The sequence below is a fragment of the Amphiura filiformis genome, chromosome 3, assembly GCF_039555335.1.
Source record: "Amphiura filiformis chromosome 3, Afil_fr2py, whole genome shotgun sequence".
Classification (NCBI taxonomy): domain Eukaryota; kingdom Metazoa; phylum Echinodermata; class Ophiuroidea; order Amphilepidida; family Amphiuridae; genus Amphiura; species Amphiura filiformis.
Window position 1 is genome coordinate 71765398 of NC_092630.1, and position 24939 is coordinate 71790336.

Sequence of the window (24939 nt, forward strand, 5' to 3'; positions counted from 1 at the left end):
TAGTCAACAGAACTGGCAAAAAAATTTTAATTTCCACGTTTGCTATTTTTGCAATATCAAGATTTTAAAAGAAAGAAAAGCCTTGTTTTTGTCCAAAATAAGACATATTTGACCACGCATTTTAAATAAACTAAAACCTTTCCAGCCCAACAAACATGGTTTAATGAACAAGTAGTTTGTGTTCTATTACTGTTCCAAACGGCAGTATTCTCCATTCTTTAATTCCTGAGAAAATATAGAAAATACAACAGTACCTCATTTCGGCCTCTTATTTCCCTTAACAAAAACGACTCAATTTCACCAGGTGACTCTAGACCATTGATTTTATGCTAATGCTGTTACGTAATCATGCGTGTGATATAATTTTTACATGTGTTGTTTGAAAGACAAAGGTACAGTATTTATATAATCATTGAGAAATTACATGAAAACGATCCACAAATGACGTCACGAGTCAACTCTTAAAACATACTGACTGCCCCTCGTATATTTAGGTCCTTTGGGACAAAAATGTACATCTTCAATTCGAAAGGTTAAAATTTTCAAATGATGGACAGCTTTTCCTCCCAGCTACATACACTACAGAATGTAACAATAAAAAAATGATACAAAAATTATTGCAATTTCGCTTCTCAGTAAAAAATAAAAGAGATCAAGGCAACAATATTATATGCAATGGAATCAGTAACATTTTGGCCAACAGAAAAACTTTCTTTACTAGTTCGGGTTCAAACGCTGTGCTCAATTAACTAAATCATCCAGAAAATGAGTTGGTCCACTTTTGGGATATCAAGCTTGCATTGCGTAAAGTCGATTTTCATAATTAGCAATATTGAATTTTTGCTTTCAAAAAAAATTAAAGGGGTCATGGCATAAATGTGATATGCAGTAGAATCAGTTAAATCTTTGCTAACAGAAAAATTTTTACTTGGTGTCTTTCAGTTCAAACGCTATACTTAATTGTCCAAGTTGGGCCACTTTTTGCCAATTTCACACATCAAGTGTCCAATATCTCGACACAAAAGCAAAGGTTTTTCATATTTTTCTTTCACTTAATTAACATAAGTAAATAAGAGCATCGACCAGGTGGTTCATGATTCAACTCAATTCAGTAACTTTTGCTACACTAAAGTGGCCCAAGCTGTTTTTGGACTACTTTACACAATTGGCCATATCTTCACTTGTAGACCGCCGACTTTACTGAATTTGGGCGAGCGACCTCCTATTCTCATCTTCTCTGCTGAAACTAAGCAATATAGTAGTAGCTTAAGAAATCACCTTGATGACCAAGTAAAATTTAATACAATTAATAAGTGACATGTTTGCCTAATACTATTTTCTAAACTATAAATTTTTTGTTACAACCTGTATATTAAAAAAAAAAAGTACATATCATTAGACTTATAAAGATTACTTCGAGAACTGTTACATGTTTGAGACCAAGAATTTTGAGGTCTGAGAACAAGACCTTGATATCTGAGACTGCTGCAAAACCTGGTTTCAAGACCGAGACCTGTTCTCATGAACAATGCTTCAATGATCTAAAAATGTAATTAGAGACCCCGGATATGGGCGTCTCGGGCTACCTCCATAAATGGCCCCATAATTCCTCCATCTTTATTCTCAGCCTGAAATTCTCAGCAGTAAAAAACAGTTCTTGCATTTTAATTTCACGGAGAGGTTTATTTGGATCAAATTTCATTCCAAGTTTCAAATCAATAAAAAAGACACTCGACATATTGCATACATTTTTGTGTGCAGTTTGTAAAGGTTTGCTCATTATTTATCCAGGGAATTCCTCTTCTGCCTAGCTGTACTATTAATGGGCTGGATGCAGTCTCTTGAAGTAGTTGCTTACATAAATGACAAGGCAGTGAGAACATGGATGTGATATATAGAAACTCACCTGACCCATAAACTTAGGGGAAATGGAGGGCAAAATGTCTACATACTCAGAGGCTCAGTGTTTTGAGTAGATTAGTAATGTTATGGTCTACATTACAAGTCGTTATCCATGGACCCGAGGGAGGCCCCTTGATTAATAATACGAGGGTGGGTCTAGACACAAACTGGCGGTGCAAGAGGCACACACAATGTTATCTTCTCTATAAGCTGGTGGTGCTTGTAATGTCATCATCTCTATAACCTCATTGAGGATTTGAAGACATTCTGGTAGATTTTCATCTTGGATTGAATCTAGAAATGCCTTCAGAGTCTCAAGTTGGATGGAATCAAGTTTCATTTTTGTCAGCAAAGTCACAGAGCAGTGCTTCCGAGCTTCCCACTGGTGCTTCAACCATTTGTCTACAATTGTGAAGACCTGAAAGTACATAGGGTTTGAGAAAGGGTTGATTAATTAATGATTCAGCTATGCAGCTGTATGGTGTAACAGCATGTAATTGTGTGTGTGTTTCAGTTTTGGCATAATATATGTGACATGATCAAGGGGAATGAGTCACATGTCGACCCTGGTCGAAAATGAGTTTTACTTAGTTCCCTAAAGAGGACATTGAGAGCTTTCAGAAACTGAAAACCCCATGTTGATATGACTTTCCTTTGCGAAGTTACGTCAATTTATCGCTGAAAACAATGTAAAACAAAAGAATTTGAACACTTTCCTTGCCAATATCTCAAAATCAATATTAGCGACATGCGACTCATTTCCCTTGATCGTGTCACATATACACCTCAAATAAAGAAAGTCCACAGTCAGGTAACCCATCCTACACCAAAACCTAATCTTGTTATGACAATCTGATTGATAAGGTTGTGTGCAGAATCTTGTGACCAAATTTGCTACCAAACACTCTAAATTGACCACTTTATGAAAGTTGGTGCATTTTCAAAAGTTGCAAATCAAAATGATGCACACAGTCGAAATTGCCAAGCGTGGTTAAACAATTGCTTGCCCACGATGGGCCCCTGCCGACTATCCCCAAGTGCTGGTACAATGTGTGGTTTATTCAATTGTTAATTTGGAATGCATGGATGAATGATGAGAATGAAGTTTAGCACATGGAAAGGAACAATGTTAGAAAGCAAATTGTTATGATAATGGCGAGAAACCATTTAAAATAAATTCCGAGTTCAAGTTTAAACAGCCTTACCCATGCTAGCCAAATTAAAAACCATAATATCCACGCTATAGAACTGTATCAACTTTTAACTGGGTATTAACAAGTTGCTTTCTACCATTAAAGACAGCATGGTACATACATACAATTAAAAAACACTTTAAAAGATTCAGGGAAGCATGTTTTCAGATTTTGTTAAAACATTAACAGTTAAAAACATAATAATGACTCTGTTCATATAGATTTTTAAAACAGTGCCTCATTCTCATCCATTTGTTTCCAATTATCAATTGAAAAAAACGCATATTTTACCAGCATTTAGGATAGTTGGCAGGGGCCAGTCACAGGCAAGCAAGTTTGACACATTTTGGCTTAACCATTTCGACTGTGTGCATTGTTTTGATTTGCAACTTTTGAAAATGCAACAACTTTAATCACTATACACTGAACGAAGACGCTGTGATGGCATTGCAAGCTACGTCTTTGCTCAACTCAGACTCTGAAAAGGTAACTTATTTTAAGCTTATGTCAATATGGCAGAGTCCAATATCAGTCTAGTACATGCTGCTAACTTTCATACTAGTATCAATCTTTGTGAATTTAGAGTGTTTGTTTGATCTCAACACAAAATTAAGACGTACCTCAAATTTTCGGACACAACTTTGACCTTCATTGGGAGACTGGCAAACAAAGTTTGGGACCTTTTGGACATTTGACCCCCAAACTTGGTCGTACACTCTGGGTAACTTGTATTGGCCCCGTCGCGGTTGAGTGATGGTTGGTTGACTCTGATGTAAATTGACTCCTTCACACACCTTTCAAAGTATCTTGTGTCCCGGTCAAGGATTTTGACCTTGTCCAAATCGAATCAATCAGAGTTTGTTTCAAACCTACTCAAACTTTTCGGCGCACTACTTGTCTCATCCAACGACAAAACTGAGAGCAAGGACATTACTGGACCAGTATATTACATCCCCTGTCAGGGGAAAACCCTGAGGGGTAAGTGTTCAGAATCATATATTGGTGAGATCGTTAAAAACTGATTCCTAAAACACCGTCGTCCAAGTATAACCTTGTCGGAAGTTTCCCAGCACATCCACATTGAATCCCCTGGCCAGTTGATTTGGACATGGTCAAAATCCTTGACCGGGATGCAAGATACTTTGAAAGGGGTGTGAAGGAGTCAATTTACATTAGTCAACCAACCATCACACAACCATGACGGGGTGTTATCCCAGTCAAATTAAGAAAAATAAGGAAAAGATTACAAGCTGATCAAACTATAGATGGATCAGCTTTTGGGAGATGGACGCATGCGAAATGGATTCTGTGGTGGATGATTTCATAATTTGACTGGGCTAATATGAAAAATTGTGCGTTTGGCTTGTTTTGGGCATCCGTACACTCTTTGTCCACGAATGCCTTCAATTGGGCCTTCATTTTGCCATTTGTTTCTAACTTGTCACAGTTTGTGGCAATATTCATCCATTTCACAGCATTGTTTTGATTTGCAACTTTTGAAAATGCAACAACTTTAATCACTATACACTGAACGAAGACGCTGTGATGGCATTGCAAGCTACGTCTTTGCTCAACTCAGACTCTGAAAAGGTAACTTATTTTAAGCTTATGTCAATATGGCAGAGTCCAATATCAGTCTAGTACATGCTGCTAACTTTCATACTAGTATCAATCTTTGTGAATTTAGAGTGTTTGTTTGATCTCAACACAAAATTAAGATGTACCTCAAATTTTCGGACACAACTTTGACCTTCATTGGTAAGACTGGCAAACAAAGTTTGGGACCTTTTGGACATTTGACCCCCAAACTTGGTCGTACACTCTGGGTAACTTGTATTGGCCCCGTCGCGGTTGAGTGATGGTTGGTTGACTCTGATGTAAATTGACTCCTTCACACACCTTTCAAAGTATCTTGTGTCCCGGTCAAGGATTTTGACCTTGTCCAAATCAAATCAATCAGAGTTTGTTTCAAACCTACTCAAACTTTTCGGCACACTACTTGTCTCATCCAACGACAAAACTGAGAGCAAGGACATTACTGGACCAGTATATTACATCCCCTGTCAGGGGAAAACCCTGAGGGGTAAGTGTTCAGAATCATATATTGGTGAGATCGTTAAAAAACTGATTCCTAAAACACCGTCGTCCAAGTATAACCTTGTCGGAAGTTTCCCAGCACATCCACATTGAATCCCCTGGCCAGTTGATTTGGACATGGTCAAAATCCTTGACCGGGACGCAAGATACTTTGAAAGGGGTGTGAAGGAGTCAATTTACATTAGTCAACCAACTTTTGGAATGTTTTTTGTATCAGCTTTTGGGAGATGGACGCATGCGAAATGGATTCTGTGGTGGATGATTTCATAATTTGACTGGGCTAATATGAAAAATTGTGCGTTTGGCTTGTTTTGGGCATCCGTACACTCTTTGTCCACCGAATGCCTTCAATTGGGCCTTCATTTTGCCATTTGTTTCTAACTTGTCACAGTTTGTGGCAATATTCATCCATTTCACAGCCTGTAGATAAGCCATGCAAACTTGCCCCCCCCACCTTAAAAACACTCCTGGATACACTCTTGGCTTTTATGGAAATGGGTCACAATTAATCTTTTATTTGTCACTGCTTAATCTGGAAGAACTTACTTTGTTGACGGTCTTTGTATCATGTGTCTGTTCTTGGATGCTTTCAAGGCAGACCACCAAACAATCTAAGGTTGTCTCTTCAAGAAAATCAGGCTCCTTAGCAAGATTACAGAAACGTATACCTATGTACTTTCTTATTAACTGTACTAAATCAGCAAGCTCTACTTCAGGTCTTTGAGAAATTTCACAGGCTGTTTTCAGTGGAAGGGACGTCAAGTTCGTAACTAACGTTTGAAGAATGAAACATCGACATAGCTGTAGGGCAGGTGGGGCAAGTTGTAGATAACACACCATGCTCAAAACTGCAGCAACATTATCTGTCGTCAACCCATTGAAGGCACCTGTATAGATGAATTCTAATAAAATACTGAAGACTTCACTGCCTCCTTCAATGAAGATTTCAACTGTGTCTGATTTGACAAATGTGAGCATGGATTTGAAGAAACCACTTCCAGCTGATAGGATGTTCTTGTGGGCACTGAATTCTTCGGATTCATTGATTTTGAGCATGTTAAGAGTAACATCACATAATGCGTTCTCAGACTGCAATTTTTTCAAATCTGTATTCAAGAAAAGAAATGACAATATACATGTAGATTTAAGATAAGGACTCATGAACTGAGTGCAGGCCTTAAAATAAGAAAAAAAATCCAAGGGTCCTCTGGACCCTTAATTGCCTTTAAAATTTCAAGGGTCCTCACCAATTTTCAAGGGTCCAACCCCAGACCCTTGTTTTTGAAATTTCCTCACTAATTTTCAAGGGTCCGACTATTATGAAGTATTAAATATTGGTGTAGACTATAGAATCAATAACTAGCAATACCTCCTGTGCACTTACATTTATTGCAGACGCAAGTCACAGAATGTCGTTGTCGACAATAGGTTGTGAAAATAAAATGAGAGATAATTAGCTACGGGGATCACGGTATGTAGATTGTAGAAAATTGAAAACTTGATACAAAACTAAATGAAAGTGTACTCAGGGAGCTGGACATATTATGTGAACCAGATTTTCTAGTGGAACAATAAAACTTGGATTTTCTGCTCGGTCCGCGCCTACTTTCACGGGTATTTGACGCAAGGACGTGCCTTATTTTAAATGCTAACTGAGTCAAGATAATTGCAAAAAGCTAACCATCAGCTCTCAAATGCAATAACTCCATGGCAAGTACGATGTGCATTGTATAAGAAGTCTTCCAGTATAAGAAGGTACCCTTGATCAAATCGAGTTATTCAGGTCAAAGGTCACACAAGGGGATTCAATTTTGAAATTCTTTAATCAAATTATGAAAGTTCTTGTCCCAATGCGTACTAAAAAAATCAATGGTCATATATCTCTAGAATGTCCAACTAATGCAGTATAGGTTAAAGGGTAAAATTGTACAGGGGTAAAATATCAGTATACCCCAATTATAATTAAAATAGTCCATCTTGACAAAAGAAAACAAAACATATATAGTTTGCTCTATCTACATTTTCTAGTTTTAATGTTATATGGTCATGTGTCTTATGGTGGGACCCCAAAATACCTGGTGACGTTACATTTTTCTCCCCTCTTTCTGATTTAACTTGTTGTCACAGGGCTATTCTTGGTCCAATTGCATCAAGTTTGGGCTCATTATACAGCTTGATTATTCTAATTTTCAAATATGTTTCTCAATTGGGAATGCCAATTTGTTTAATTAGTAAAAAATACCAAAATGTTAACGAAGATAAACCTGGTGGATAAGCGGTGGAGGATAAGCGGTGGAGGAGTATGTGCATTCTCTATGGGAGACATGGCATCTGTTTGAATTTTAAATTATATCATTGCCAAATTGTGTGCTATACTTGCAAATCATACCTCAAATGAAAGCTTGATCATTCATTATTCTTAAATTCAGCTATTAATTTGATCTAATTGTGTTTACAAGTATTCACTGAGAACCGCAAGTCACAAGAACCTCAATTTTTCCTATTCACTTACACACAAATGTCAAGATTTTCAGTCACAACATGCGTTTTGGCTTTCAATTGTTGTATCTTGAGAATTATACACCCTAAGATAGGAAATGTATACATTTTTGGAAAGCTTTTTACCCCAGGAATCCAAATATGCAGTTAAAATAAATGTAGGATACACTCTAAAGAAAATATGTCCAAAAATGTAATCAACATTTTGTGTGTGAAGTTACATATATTTTTACACCCTGTATCACCACTTCGGTCATTCATAACATAGCAAAAGTATAAATTTTATTCAAGCTCATAGTGTTCCCTGCCACAAAATTAGATTACATTTGAGGTATTCCATATCAGTAGCAAATGCAATAAATTATGAATTTACTAGTAAAATTAATTTTTTTCATGATATCACCCTATATATTTTCTTACGCACCCTGTATACCAACTTCATTTTTGCATAGTTGGATTCCTTGGAACATAAGCTTTCCAAAAATGTATAGTTTTGTTGGTGTGAGATGTATAGTTTAAGACATGTAACAATTTAAGTGAAAAGGAGACAAATGATCAAAATCAGTGCTTGTAACGCTAATGTGTCCCACCATATGACACAATCATGACCATATGACCTATGAACTGTCAAGGTTACATAATACTCAATACAGTTGTTGAACTTGTGCTCATTATTCTAGAATAAGATGACATTTCAAATAGCAAACTATACATTTCAGTTTTGTATTCATCATAATCATTTGTAAAGATGAATAATTTGACACTGTTTTATTCAATTTGGATCATTTTGAAAATTTGACCTATGACATTGTTATTGTACCCTTTGACCTATACTTCATTAAGTATATTGTAGTTAAAATAAAACAAAGGACAGATGACTAGCATAGTGTAATATAGCAATAGTGTTTGTTTTCTATCCCGTTGGTTTTTTATCCCACCAGATTCCAACATCAAGATCAATCATTCCTTAACAAGTCTGAAATTTCAGGAAGTGTCACAAATTGTGGACCAGAGTAACATTCAAATCTTTTGATTCTGTCAAACATGTATTATGTATGACTTTTATAATTTAGTTTGGGCCTGTATCTGAGAAAGCCTTTACATTCTATTTTGTTTTTGTGTTTTGTTGTCACTGCCAACAAATTTGGAGTCAGAATGGGATTACGAAACGGGCTCTGTTTGCCATGTGTGCCTGCCACCATTATGTGTGGGTTCAAATTTAAACATGAAAAGTATATTTTCCAACCCCCCACCAAAGTATTTCTGAACACTCCCTTAGTTCCAGATCGCCTATAGTTTTCAGCAGAGAACTTCAGCGGTCTGCCAATTTGGCACAGTTTATGGCGTATAAGGAAGCGTGGTTCTGATTGGCTAATTGAATCACATCATCATCACATCGGCATCTCATTCGCTGGTACACAGTGTAATTTACCCATTACCAACTTCAAAGTAAAGTTTCCTGAAAATGCCGGTACAAAATATTTTATAAAATCCCTTTCCCTTGACAGATTTTGACACTTCTAGCATGGAAATCGTACATTCTCATTGTGTTCAAGTCATTTTAGAAGCTATGCATTGTGGGTAATAATTCACACATAGTAAAGGTCACAATAAATCGAAGCTGGGATTCGAGCAAATTTATCAATGAAAATCCAGCAATGACGTCATTGGGTCAACAATTTTCCGAATGCTGATTGGTTGCTTGCATCACTGTCAGTGATCTGTACACGCACAGTACGGAATGATTTTTCCTATGGGTAAAATACACTGTGTGATAAAGCTGTGTGACAATGTGTGACTTAGTTCTTTTTACGCCATAATCAGTCAGAGCAGACATATACCGCTGAAGTAATTTGCTGAATGGTATAGCTTCAGTACACTTGAATCACTAAGGGATACCAACCTGAGGACAGCTGTTCCAAATATTCCTCTTCAGTATATGGTCCATGTGCCATTGCCTCAGCTTCTTTCTGACAATTAAAACAGTTACATATGGTTTTAAATTGAGAGTTCATTTACTATTCATACACTCCTATATAGTGAGAACCAATCAGAGCAAACGTTAGTAAAATACAAGGTATGCATAAATATAGTATTATCGTACGTGTTCATTTTTCTTACGGGGCGATGCATTGCATTATTTGCTTACATTTTCCAACATTTTTAGGGACAATTTTGTTATAGAAATAGCAAAAATCATAGGATTTATTTCTTGTGCATGAAATAATGGTTAATAACTGCATATCACTTGTTGCATGAGAAATTGTACAAAATAATGCACTCCCAACAAGTGATATGCACTCATTAACCTATAAATAAAAAACATACTATTAACAAACAAGTATATTAGAAACACTTAGTGAGAAGTACAGACCACGTATCAACAGTCAAAGTCCCCGTGCATTGCATGCTGTAAACTCTCGCATATTCATGAGGGCCGATTGTTCGATTGTGATGTGTCTAACAATGTCTAACAATCACGCCAGCGTTGCGTGCCTTTGCGTATATGTGATAGAGCATTGCGTGCATTTGCGATTACGCAATAGACCGTCAAAACATGCGGTAAGTGCGTAGCAGTTTTGCCTGTCGCATTTTATGGAACAATCAGCCCTCATTATCGAGTGATGCTACTCCTGATACTTTTTGGAAAATATTGTCCTGTTTCGACAAATGAAACATAGCTAAATCCTAATCCTTTAGTTAGTCCTAACTGGCAGAGAAAGTAAAATTTTAATATTTGCTCAATTTTTGGAAGGGACAAAAACATGCATTTTTAGGATGCTTTTTTGACCTTTTCCGTATTCTGTGACAATCAAGCCTAAAGACTTGAACAAAGACTAATTTCAAGTTATGCATTCTAATTTTTGGAAAACACATTTTCCAATCTTTTTCATAACCAATTAGCAAAAACAACATCAAATATTAAAATTATGAGCTGACTCTTATTAGCCTATACTCAGGAATTTGAATGCTTAGTCTTGTCCCAAGTCTTACAATTTTGTGACTACAATTGTAAGAAAGGCATGCCAAATTGCATGTTTTTGGACCATTTCCCCTCAAATTGCAAAAATATTAAAATTTGACTTTTATTGCCAGTTAGAACTAACTATGGGATTAGGATTTAGCTATATTTCATTTGGCAAAACAGGATAATATTTTTTTAATCCAAAAAGAATAGTGCTGTATTTTTCTGGAATGGAGAGTATAAGACCTTGACATCTTGTACACAGTCTGTTATCTTTTTCGTCCATGGTGAGATCGAGAAGGCTTCAACCTACCATAAAATTTAAAACTAGGAAGTTCCTTCTGACACAAACTGTTGGTGCTTGTAATGTCGTCTTCTCTATAACTCCACGGAGGATTTGAAGACATTCTGGTAGATTTTCATCTTGGATTGAATCTAGAAATGCCTTCAGAGTCTTAAGTTGGATGGAATCAAGTTTCATTTTTGTCAGCAAAGTCACAGAGCAGTGCTTCCGAGCTTCCCACTGGTGCTTCAACCATTGGTCTACAATTGTGAAGACCTGAAAGTGCATATGATTTGAGAAAGGTTGATTAATTTTCATGATTCAGCTATGCAGCTGTATGGTGTTACAGCTTGTGTAAGATGTGTGTGTGTGTGGGGGGTGGGGGGGTCAGTTTCGGCATGTCAGTGCAAGGGTTATCTGCAGGTATAATTATTGAACCTGAACCGATATTTAAAATAATGTACCATAAAAATTGGTCTACAATTGTGAAGACCTGAAAGTGCATATGATTTGAGAAAGGTTGATTAATTTTCATGATTCAGCTATGCAGCTGTATGGTGTTACAGCTTGTGTGAGATGTGGGGGTGTGTGTGTGGGGGGGGGGGGGTCAGTTTCGGCATGTCAGTGCAAGGGTTATCTGCAGGTATAATTATTGAACCTGAACCGATATTTAAAATAATGTACCATAAAAATTACATTAATTGTATACATGAAAACTCAGCTAAACTGTGCACTTCATGATGTCAACCTTTAGCTCTATAGTATGTCTCGTTTCAAGTTGAGAGTAACGCCATGTTGGATTTGTGCATTTTTGAATCGTGAACACTAACCTAATCCTTCGGGACATATACATAAGCAGGGGCGGATCCAGGAATTTTCAGTACGGGGGCGCCAAGCCACTGCCGCTGCTGCGACGGCTTGGCGCCCACACAAAGTCAAGCACTGCTCTGCAAAAATACACAGAGTCAGGCGCCGCTCTGCAAAATTAAGAGGGGGTGCGTGCCGGGTGCGCCCCCCTCTAAATCCGCCTCTGATAAGCACATAAGGGCGATTTAACCATCGGCTGGCGATGCAACCACTTAAACGCACTGATGGCACTCTCAAGAGCTCTTCAGGCGAAACAGACTATATTAAGAGCAGGAAAGAAAAAGAGCAAGGTACACCAACTTGATGTGGGGAAACAAATACAGACTGGTCAGTATGCAGGGGGACAAAACAGCAAATGTAGGCACAAGAAGTAGGCAACGTTTGATAGCCAAAAATTACCAGTTTCAAGGCCCACAGAAGTGCTAAACCTGCAAAAACAACAAGGAATACAAAAGTGCACTAGAACAAGTGATGCAAATCACTGAGCATCTAAACAGACAAGATAAACCAAACAATCAGTGTAGGCACAAAAACAGGCAAAGTTCGATGGCCAAAAATTGCCAATTCCTGAGCCCACAAAAGTGTCTGAAAAACAGTACAAAGGTACACTGGAAGTGATGAAAATCACTGTGCACATAGCAGACAAACAAAACCAAACGGACAACAAAAGGTTGTTTTTTGGTGTATCTTACTCTTTTTCTTTCAGGTTGTTCATATTCAAGGTATCCTCTGGTATCATTTATTGATCCTTGATGTGTTTTGTGTCCTCGTCCGTTGGATTCACCATTACCCACTTTTTATAATAAGAGCCTCTGCCACTTTTACCTGTGCACAAACAATCTGAGGTGGCTGAAATGGGTCACAATTAAGTTTTTATTTGACACTGTTTAATTAGGAAGAACTTACATCATTGACAGTCTTTGTATCATGTATGTGTTCTTGGATGCTTTCAAGGCAGATCACCAAACAATCTAAGGTTGTCTCTTCAAGAAAATCAGGCTCCTTAGCAAGTTTGCAGAAACGTATACCTATGTACTTTCTTATTAACTGTACAAAATCACCAAGCTCTACTTCAGGTCTTTGAGAAATTTCACAGGCTGTTTTCAGTGGAAGGGTTGTCTTCTTAAGCAATGTATGAATAATGAAACTTCGACATAGCTGTAGAGCAAGTGCTGCAAGTTGTAGATAACACGCCATGCTCAAAATTGCAGCAACATTATCTGTTGTCAACCCATTGATAGCACCTGTATAGATGAATTCTAATAAAATACTGAAGACTTCACTGCCTCCTTCAATGAAGATTTCAACTGTGTTTGATTTACTGAAGCCAGATGTGAACATGGATTTGAAGAAACCACTCCCAGCTGATAGGATGTTCTTGTTGGCATGGAATTCTTCTGACCCATTAATTTTGAGGGTAACATCGCAAAATATATTCTCAGACTGCAATTTTTTCAAATCTGCATTCAAGAAAAAGAACTTGATGATGATAAATGAATTAAAAGGAACACTCCGGCAATCACAGCATTATGCATAATTACAGAAAAACATGCGAGCCAAAGGCGAGCACCTCACCAAATTTCCGGAAGTGCAAGGGGGCTTGACCGGGGAATAGGCTGCAGGGTATCACCCCCCACAAACAAATTTTTGCTCTTTTTAGGATGAATTATCATCATCCAATCCCGGAAATGTAAAAAAAATTAAAAATTAAAATTTCCGGAAGACTTACACCTCTGTAATTAGAAAAACAATTATCAAACATGAATCACATGGTTTTCATATTGACAATATAAACGAATAAAAACAGCTGGCTCTCAACATGCTATATTCAAAATTCCTGTGCTGAAATTGCCTGTGGCAATGATTGTGCTCAATTGTCGCCACCCTTTATTACGTTACTGGGGCGTCATTGCTACAGGCAATTTTGGTATTGGTATCTCATTGGCTAAAAACTAATCGCTATAGCTCAGCAATGTAATTAAATTCAGATATGAGTTGTCTTTCAAAATATCCAGGCCCTATCCTATTGCGTTGAATGTCGGACAACTCAGCTTGTATTTACACTGTCTCTATAGAATTCAAAACTCAATATGAATGTGACCGCCAATTGACATGCTTGAAATCATTTCTGGTAGTGGCAGATTTAAGCTGTCAGCAAGTCAGCAGTTGCTAGCAACCCCCATGACAAAAACTTTGCTGACGGGGCCTTTTCCTTAAATTCGCCAACAATTTCTAGTATTTATTCCTAGCTACATATAGGCCTATGCTGGTGTATTTACTAAATTGTATGATTATGATCTCAAAACCTTCAAAGGGGCATTTCGTGATCCACAGCCTCATCCCCCCACATAAAACAAAAAAAAGTTGAGATTTTTACACCACTGGATACCTCTGGCTACATAATGTTCATGTACCAAATATTTCTTGCAGATTAATTCGTTTAGCAAAAATATCGCCAAATTTGAATTTCGTTCTGGTGCACCAGAACGAAATTACAACACATTGTCTATGGAGCAGTGTGATACACATAATCATGCATAAATCGCAAACGCAAAATCGGAATCAACTGAAATTTTGGAAATAAGCTTTTTTCGTGGATATCTACTGAAAACTTCATAAAAAGAGGATGCTAGGATCATGAAATACTCCTTTAATATGTTTCGTTATTTTTGGTGTTTGTAAAAAACTTTTGTTAGACTTGCAGTTAAATATATGTGTTGAAAGAATATCTTCACTGTGCTTATTGAAAACCCACCTTGTATATTGAAAACAAAAACTGATAAAAAAAATCAAATTTTCTTGAGTTGAATCAATGTTAAAGAGTGTAATGAGCATGCGCAGATCATAAATATGAATAATTTCCGCTGATAAATGGCAATGCTGCATTCGTAATGGGGAAGAATCATATCTTGTTATCGTAACAGGTGGTGTGCTTAGCCTGAGTCGATAGGCTTATCTCAAACAAAATCGCCATGCGCTATAGTGGATTTGCCCTACTATCATGGCAATTTCATGTATTATTTATTGTTTGCTTGATCATATTGGGCTATTCCAGAAAAAAATTACCCTCCTAAAAGATATAGGGCCTACCCAGTGGCAGCACTAGGAATTTTTTTCGGGTGGGGGTACGAGCATTGGGGGCAGAGGAATTTCAGGGGGGGGGGGCAAAATCAACACATTTTGCCAAAAATTGCCGCAAAAAGTGTAAATATATGTAAGTTTTGGAGTTTTGCCTCAAAAGTGGGGGAACTGGGGAAAGAAAAATATTGGGGGCCCTGCCCTCCCCTCCGTAATGCTGCCACTAGATATATCTAATAGTTGATGACAAAAAATATGGAAATCTAAGGTAGAATTTTAAAAATAAGCAGGAGTTCCTTAAGGGATCTAGAATGAGCGTTTATGGCATTTCGACAGTATTTTTTGTGGGACATGAGAGCACCTCAGGCGTGTCAATTGCATTCTGAATACTGAAGCATGTCTTTCTGATATCAAATAATTTTCATTTTTGAAATTCACGATATAATACAAATTTTATGACAAATTATTAAAATTTGATATTTTTCAAATTTTGATATATAACAGTCCTCGAAATAAATTTTATAAATCTAATGATATATTCTTAAAGTGTATGTAGCTGGGAGGAAAAGCCGACGATCAATTGAAAATTTTGACCTTTTATATTGAAGATATGGATTTTTTCCCAAAAGACCTATTTTTTTTTGGTGTTTTGGGAAAAAAAATCCATATCTTCAATACTGAAAAGGTCAAATTTTCAATTGATCGTCGGCTTTTCATCCCACCTACATACACTTTAAGTATAAATCATCAGATTTATAAAGTTTACTTCAAGTACTGTTAAATATCAAAAATATCAATTTTAATGATTTGCCATAAAATGTGTACATTACATTGCGAATTTCAAAAAATCAAAATTATTTGATATCAGAAGGACATTCTTCGTATTCAGAATGCAATTGATATGTCTGATGTGCTCTAATGTCCCACAATAAATACTGTCCAAACGCTCATACCCCTTCCCTTAATATTTTTATTATAATTTGAGAGTTGACCAATATATCTATAATAACAGACAAAAAAAAGCTTTAAAAAAACCTCCAAAATCCTTTGGAGCCTTTTTTTCTGGAATAGCCCATTTGACACTTATTTTGGACAAACCTGAAAATATGTTTCTGAGGTAGTCTGCATCTACTGGTTCTTCATCACTACTAATGGGCTCACAGCGGCTGCTGGTCCTCCTGTTAGTTATAGCTTTCCTGTCCTCCTCATCATTATTCAAACTGATGTTCCTTCTGCCATTTAACCGGTTGGCCATTTCTGTTATTAGAACAAATACATGATGGTTTATTCCAGGGCATTATACCAAAAAAAAAGTTTGTCTCCAGACATTTTTGCTAAAAAGATGTGCTATGCCCTTTTTGCTTTTTTTGTTGTTGAAAAATAGGCTAGATGTCCTATGCAATTTCTTTTTTCTTTTGCAATCCTGTTTTTAAATAGGGGCTTTTTATTTAGCAAGAACTCCACCCCAAGCATTGCCAAGTTACATGCCTTAGGCCCTTCACAATTAATATTGAGCACAGATATTGTGTTCCAATATCTGTGTTTTTAGTTTACTGTTTCCTCCCGCATCCAAAATTGAGAATTGCAAAATATTTAATTACATGATTTTTATTTGACATTTTCTTTGTTACTAAAATGACATTTTAAAGGTCCGTAACCCGATCAACAGCATCATCCCCCCCCCACCGATTTTTCTCATTGTTGATGAGTTTTTGATATAATAAAATGAATCGTATTTTCTCATTACCATCCTGCAATTTGGCCTTCAAATCGATGTATTTCGAAGAAATCTTGAAAAAAACACCTTGTTACAGGCTACCAGTTGGTCGCATTTTACACGACACGGGAGTTTTGGGTAGTCATGATACGAGGAATATGAAAAAAATTATGAGAGCACCTCCCCCCCATTAAAAAATTAGTTAAAAAATAAAACAAAGAAAAATCATAAATATGTGAAAATGTGCATGATATAGCTAAAAATAAAGAAATAATTAAAGCCATATTATAACATTTGCTGTTGAGGACGCCCTCACTGATTTTTTAAAATTCATTTTTTTACACACTTATATTGTACTTTATTAAACCAATATACCCTGCAAAAATCAAGACTCTAGGTGCTGTAGTTTTGTCAAAATCCGAGATTTTGAATAAAGCGCCGGAACCGGCGTCTTATTATTATGACGGAATTATTAGTCGAACGCATACACGATGTTCATAACACACAGTGCGGGACGGTGATCTACACAACAAAGGGTCGTACCATAACATGACCGAAGGAGTGGTACGTATTGGCGACATCTGGCGCTGGTAGTAAATTCAATTTTCTTTGCTTTGGCGTAGTTGTTCGGCTCAAAAATAAAGGGATATATCTGACAGTAAAACTAACATTTTATGTCAAAGAAATGCTAAACTATTTTGTATGATAATGTTATAATATTGCTTTAAGCGAAGTAAATACAGCATGTCAAGAATGATAATGAGCGCAGTGATATGTAATGTTTTTTAAGATTAATCAGTATGAATAGAGGGTATAAAAGTGTACAGGGGCGAGCCGGTTTTCAGTGCCAAGGCGAACACTTCCTGTTTCCACGGGACATGCACTTTCGGCCGTTGTTTCGGGATGCCTGACCAGAATGCAATTCACGCGTACCAGTGTATTGGCTTGCTAATATGCTAATTATTCACATTTAGGCTGAAATTGTTCCCGTTTTCTCACATAGATGGATAAAGGGGACAATATTTGACATTGTATGTAAGTTTGAAGAGAATCCATGTAAACCGATAGGGTTACCCCCCTTTAATTTCATTTATTTGCTTACTTTCTTACTTTGATCATCTTATTAACTATGATGCTGAACAAACAAAGAACCCCCCTGCATTATTATCAATGCATAAAATCAACATATCTGCAATATAATTAAATCCGCAGTGCCAAATGTACTGTTGAAATTGGTCTGTGACCACTTGTTTCAAAATAAAGAAAATCATGCCTTATTCAAAATCTTAAACAGTAAACTATATAGAATTTAATGTGAAGGGCCATCTTGGTATACTATACACCCCACTTCAATACAAAGCGTGGGTCATCATATTGGGGGGCACCAACCATGATTGGGGGGCACCGGTCTGATTGGGGGGCACAAGCCATTTTTTCGGGAATTTTCCTATGGGATTTTCTAAATTTTGAGATCGATTGCCCCCCTGCCCCTATGACGCTACGCCGCTGGATGCCAGGGTGGGTGCAGAGACAAGATCATCTGGCAAACTGTTCCAATTCATAACCACTATATTTGCAAAAAAGTGGTCTGACAATTTAGTTCTTGTGCACCTGACAAAGGGATTTTTGGAATGACCTCTTAATTCTTAGTAGGGGAGGGAGAAAAATTTATACAGCCCATGGACATACTTGTAGGTTGACAAGTTCAGTTTTCAACTTCCTCTCCTGTAGTGATCTTCCTTTCATAGGAGTAAACACCTTCTGCTCCTTCTCTAAAGCTAAAATATTTTCTTTAGTAAACAGACTCCAAGCTGAGGATCATATTCCAGGGCTGGGCGAATGAGATACTTGAATAAGATGGAAACTTTGTCTTCATTGAAACTGGTACAGCACATGCGGAAGATGGCTATCTTCTGATGAGCACAATATCTTGGATGTGCTTGATTGGGGTAAGTGTGTTACTAACAGTAACACCAAGGTCTTTTTGGCAATCAACTTCCTGCAAGTAGACTCCATTCAACAAGTAGTGGTACCTTAAAGCTGATCTGATACGGAGCACTACACATTCCTCTGCATTGAAATCAAGCAACCATAACTTTGACCACACGGCAAGTGAATTTAGGTCCAGTTGCAGGGTGTCACAATCAGCAATGTTTGAAATCTCATGATATAATTTGTGTCAACTGCAAATATTTTTGCAATAGTAGCAACTGAATCTGGAATGTCATTAATGTAGAGAAGGAATAACACTGGTCCCAAGATGGAGCCTTGAGGCACTCTGCTGGTGATGCTCTTCCATGATGACACACCATTTCTTAGACCAACTCTTTGTCTCCTATGACTCAAAAAACTTTCAATCCATGAAAGAACATGGCCATGAATACCAAGGTGTCACAGTTTGTAGAGCAAACGCTTGTGGGGCACTACGAGTCGAATGCTTTACTGAAGTCAAGGTAAATAGCATCAACACCTCGCCGGTTCTATCATTGCAGGCTCTGATCCAATCATGAAGACACTCAAGGAGTTGAGTGAGGCAGGAGCACTGTTTTTGGAAACCATGCTGCTCACAGGAGATAATCTGGTGGTTAACAATGAAGTCGATGAGCTGAACATAGATATACTTCTCAAAAATCTTCACAACTTGGCAAGTCAGCGAAACTCAGGGAGGTAAATTGGATAATTTACTTGGTGGGCAATTTAATTTGTTTTTGCTCTCGAATTAGGGAAAGTAATTTACTGTGTGGGCAGCTGTAATTAATGGCATCCAGGCGTTTGGATTTTCGGAAATGTAGACCTGTGTAAAAAGTGGACTTAACCATCCCCCTAAATGCATCTCATGCTGATATTAGCATATTCATGTAGCAACTTTCAAGAAAAAATGTATAGTGCCGTATTATATTTCACTTTGGACATTTAAAAACATTAAAATTAGAGGTTAATAACTGTGCATCGATTATTTGGAGGGCATTGTGAAAAAACCTAAACATTTTGCCTTTGGAACCGACGAATATCCTGAGGGGCATAGCCTCGCGCTACGCGCTTCGGTTGCACTTGAATATATACGTGTTGAAAGAATATGATAGTCGTTACCTTGCTTATTGAGAAAGAACCGTGCGTTCTGAACTCAAAAACTGACAAAAATTCTGATTTTTTATGTGCCAAACAAAAAAAATGACAGCTGCCCTCATTCGTAAACACTCGGGTCACGGAAGATACACGGTACTATAGCGCAGCGTATGTAACGATATGTTCTAGGGAACATTAGAGTCAATAATTGAGTCAATAAATATAGAAGAAGATGAGTATTTCATGTCACGAGGTCAGCCATAAATGTCGGCCATTTATTGAGTAGTGCGCATCGCAATCAACGCTTGCACCTTAAGGGCGCACATCACTATACATCTTTCCTGTTTTAAAACAAAAGTATTGCTTTCAACTCTGCTTGATAAACTTCACTTGTACACTGATTATTTGCACCTGCTGAAATACATGTACACTGGATCTAGTACAGATAAACAAATACCATTTTTGTTTTCTTACCTGGCAACATTGCAAACCTTTCAAATTTGCAGTTATTTGACATCCTGCCTTTTTCACAACCTTCAACAGTAAGTGCTTTAACCATACACTTTGAATAAACAACAGTAAGTGCTCAGCACTTTGAACTAGAACAAACATTTTAAACACTATTGGTACCTTAACCACTTGGTAAGGTCTACACACAACATGTGATTCCTTTTCACTTTACTTAACATTTTCTAAACATGTGTGGTTTCTTGCCACAAATTTAAAGAATTCAAAAACTTTTGTGATTGCTTATCACATTTCTGAACTTTCCAAACATTGGTGATTACTTATCACATTTTTCTTTGATTTCCAAAACATTTGTGATTACATGTACTTATTTTACATGTATTAAACATTTCCAAAATTGCCAAATTGCTTAAACATAAGTTTCAAAACATATGATCTTGAGATATGAAAACCATAATTTGGAAACACTTGTGATCACTTGTCACTTGTTAAACATACATGTAATTTCAACACTTAAAACATATAATTTCAAACATTTGTAGTCTTTGTTCTTGATTGTCTTTGTCCTTTATTTTTTTTTTATGAGCATTCATATTGTTCCAGGTACTTGGGTATCTTTCGCTCTTTGTTACTGCGACGTAATTCGCTTGTTGGCTCTTGGATTGTCACATTTGGCTTAGCAGTGGGTATTTTGGTAGCGTCAGATGAGTTCGCGTCTGGCGTATCATCCATGCGGCATCTTCTTGGAAGATTTCTGCAGTTTTTCTTAGATGTCTTCGGTTTCGTCTGTACACGCGGGCTATTTTCCGTGAGCACTCTATAGGACCTAAAACCCGATGCAGAAATTACTTTTGCTTTGTCCCACTTGTTTCCTGTAACTGGTTTGATTCTTACAGTGTCTCCTGTTCTTAGAGGTTCTAATGCTTTTGATCCTCTATTGTAATTGTTCTCTTGTTTAGTTTTGCTTTGCTCTTTTTTGACTTTTACATCATCTACTACTTTTGGCTGAAGTAGAGATTTTGCAGTAGGCAAGTTAGTCTTTGTTCTTCTGGAGAATAGTCTCTGTGATGGAGAGCTGTCGAGGCCCTCTGTCGGCGTGTTGCGCCATATTAGCAGATTCATATGTAGGTCTCCATTGCTTGTTTTGGCTTTTCTCATCAGCTTTTTTGCTGTTTTTAGACCATTTTCTACCTTGCCATTACTCTGGGGGTAAATAGGCGAACTTGTATTATGGGTTATGTTGTATGCTTGTGCAAATTCCTTGAATTGGTTTCCACTGAATGGTGGACCATTGTCGGAGAAGAGTTTGTCAGGAACTCCGTGTCATGAGAAATGTTGCTTCAGCAATGGTATGATCTTATTTGAGTCTTTCTTGGTCAGGCGATCTATTTCAAAATAGTCTGAGTAATAGTCAATTGTTAGGAGGTAGTCATCTCCGTCGAGTGTAAAAATGTCACACGCGATCTCTTCCCACGGGCGATCAGGGAGGGGATGTTTGATCATTGGTTCTTTTGGCTGGCTGCTGGAATACATGTTACAAGTTTCACACTTAGCAACTAAGTCCTTCAATTCAGCTGTGATACCTGGCCAAAATACAGTCTCGCGTGCAAAGCGTGGCGTGCTTTGTATACCGGTGTGGGCTGCGTGTAGTTTACTGCGTATGGATGGTCTTAGTTGTCGCGAATCAAGCAGCGTTGACCTTTGAAGATGATGCCATCTTGATATGTAAGTTCATTGCGAATGGCAAAATACGCTATGCGTGTCCATGGTACAATCGCGAACACTTCTGGGCCATCCATGCTGTATGTAGTCTGTGATATGCTTGAACGCTTGATCCTTTGATGTTGCTTCTTGGATTTCTGTCAGCGTTTTGTCTGATATGTCAAGCGCGTCTGTAATATTGATACACTCTGTCTCTTGCTCTGCGGGCGACTGCTCTGCATCAAGCACATATGCTTTCATGGCGTGTCAGCTAACACTAGATCCTTTCCGGGCATATAGCGTATCTCTACATCGTAATTGTTAAGTCTTATGATAAGGTTCTGCAGTCTCTTTGGAGCAGATGTCAGTGGCTTGCGATTAATGTTCACAAGAGGTTTGTGATCTGTCCACAACAGTATTGGTCGTCCGTCACGGTATACTGATGATTGCGTTCCAGCCCGAACACTAGCGACAGTAACTCCTTCTCAATCTGCGCATAGTTAACTTCCGCGTCTGTCAGCGCTTGCGACTTGCGTATGTGATAGGATGATCGTTTTGCAAGAGGACAAATCCTAATCCTTTCTCGGACGCATCACCTTGAGCTTCAGTTGGAATGGACGGATCAAAGTAGCTTAACACAGGAGTGGATGTCACAAGTTCTTTTATACGCTCAAATGCTTTGTCATGTTCAGATGTCCAATTCCATGGCGTATCTTTGTGCGTGAGCTGTCTGATCGGTGCGCTGACGTTTGATAAGTCAGGCAGAAACTTAGACAAGTACTTCACCATGCCTACATATCTTTGCACACCAGGGACATCTTCAGGTTTAGGCATGTTGGTGATTGCATGCACTTTCTTGGGATCAGGCTTTAAACCGTCATTAGTCAGAATATGACCCATGAAAGCAATCTGCTCACATCTCAGTTCAAACTTGTCATAGTTCAGTTTAATGTTCATTTGTCGGCATCTGTCTAGGAAACGGGCAAGGTTGCGGTTTTATACCGAAAGGCATTCGACGATAGCGGTAGCGACCCCATGGCGTTTGGAATGTGGTCAAATATGAACTTTCTTCATCTAGTTGGCATTGCAAAAACCCATCTTTCAAATCTGCCTTAGAAAATATCTTAACATCAGTCATATCTGGTAGAATATCTTCAACAACAGGTAAAGGGTAATGCCTTCGCTTCAGTGCATTATTCAGGGGCTTTGGGTCAATGCAAACCCGTATCTTTCCATTAGGTTTCTGCACAGTGACTAGTGCTGACACCCAGTCAGTCGATTCTGTAACCTTGCAGATTACATCTTGCTCTAGCAAGCGATCTAGTTCTTCTCGCAGTTTTGGTTTTACAGCGATTGGGACTTTCCGCGGTGGCATGATAACTGGTTGGACTGTATCATCTACATGTATGTCCAAATGCACTACACCAGGCATTTGTCCAAGTCCATTGAAGACATCAGCATAAGTCTCTTTGACACTCTCCTTTGATGCGAGTTTGGAAGTCGAAGTAGCGACTGCTGCGATGTTTTCATAGTGTACCGTTATCAGATTCATTTGCTCTGCTGCGCGCTTGCCAATTAATGGAATGAAGTGTGATCCCTGAACAACATGAAACTTAACCATGTATTTACAACCATTTCTTTTGTTTCTGATTGGAAGTTTACATGTACCTAGCACTGAGACCACTGTTTTGTCATACAATGATAGCTTGGTTTTACAAGTTTTGACCTTGATTTTTCTGTGTACGTATTTTTGTGGAATAACATTACATGTAGCACCACAATCTACTTGCATTTGTACTGAATCACCACCTTTGATTTTAAATGCAGCCATTATTTTGTCATCACTGTTTTTGGATAACAGATTAACACACAATACTTCATATTCATCCGATTCCTGTTCGGTTTCAGAATCTGTGTATTCATTTGTTTCACTCACTGCATGAGAGGACCTATAACTTTTCTTGGGTCTACCACTTGATTTGTATTTTCTCTCATGGTCAGATTTTTTGTATTTGGATCTCTCATGGTCAGGTTTTTTGTATTTATTACTCTCATGGTCAGGTGTTTTGTATCTATTACGGCATATACCTTAGAAAAGTGACCAACTCTACCACAGGTTTTACATGTTTGACCATAAGCGGGGCATTGATATTTAGACAACTCATGTTTGCCTCCGCAAAATTTACACTGATCTGTAAACCCTTTTTGACTTGATTTATGTCCACAATGTTTACACTTTTCTGACTCTTGAGTACTTCTTTCCTCTTTGTAATTGTAGTCACTCTTGACAGCACTAACACTTTCATTGGTCATTGCCTGTAGCTGTGATTTTGTAGCTTCATTTGTTCTGCATGTAGAGATAGCTTGTTCCAAATTGAGTTTTGCTGTATTCATCAGCTTTTGTCTTACTCGACGATCTGTAACACCACACACAATGCGATCTTTGATAAGCGCATCCTTTTGTGCTCCAAATTCACAGGTAACAGCCAATGTTTTCAATTTCAATAGAAACACATCAAATGTATCATCTCCTTGTACACACATATTGAATTGGCTCCTTTCAAATGTAACATTAGTCTGACCCTTACAGTGGGCTTCCCATAATTTGAGTATTTCATCCAATTTCTCTTTATCACCTTCATTGACATAGGGCAAATTGTTGTGGATGTCTAAGGCATCAATACCAATGGCCATGATGAAATTGGCTAAACGTACTTTTTCACCCCGTTTTGGCAGATCTGTGATTATTTCATAACTGTCCCACAACTGTCTAAATTTGAGCCAATTATCTTTTAAATTGCCCTCTAGATTTAATTTTGGCAGGGGAACAGGTAGGGTAAAAGGACTGGTATTAGCCTCAGCATCAGCCATGATACAGGGCTTGTGTTACAACTTTGAATAACTAGAAATATAGATTATGTATACAATAATACTCATGTAAGCATACAAATTGGCAAAAGTTGTATTGTTTCACACCTTTGAACAATTTTTCACTTTTTTTGAACAATGTATATACATAGAATGTACACAATGATACTCATGTAAGCATACAAATTGACAAAAGTTGTATTGTTTCACACCTTTGAACAATCTTTCACTTTTT

At 37.6% G+C, this 24939-nt stretch overlaps 1 protein-coding gene across 1 annotated transcript in view; it reads right to left on the reverse strand.

Moving 5' to 3' along the window:
* Positions 1-486: 486 nt before the first annotated feature.
* Positions 487-24939, reverse strand: part of LOC140149065 (uncharacterized) — a 28737-nt gene continuing 4284 nt past the window's right edge. The window contains exons 2-7 of the mRNA XM_072171220.1: positions 15983-16141; positions 12713-13266; positions 10970-11215; positions 9595-9661; positions 5739-6298; positions 487-2320 (exon numbers count right to left, since the gene is read on the reverse strand). Coding sequence (XP_072027321.1) covers positions 2039-2320; positions 5739-6298; positions 9595-9661; positions 10970-11215; positions 12713-13266; positions 15983-16139 — 1866 coding nt within the window. The 5' untranslated portion in view covers positions 16140-16141 and the 3' untranslated portion in view covers positions 487-2038. The remainder of the gene's footprint in view (positions 2321-5738; positions 6299-9594; positions 9662-10969; positions 11216-12712; positions 13267-15982; positions 16142-24939) is intronic.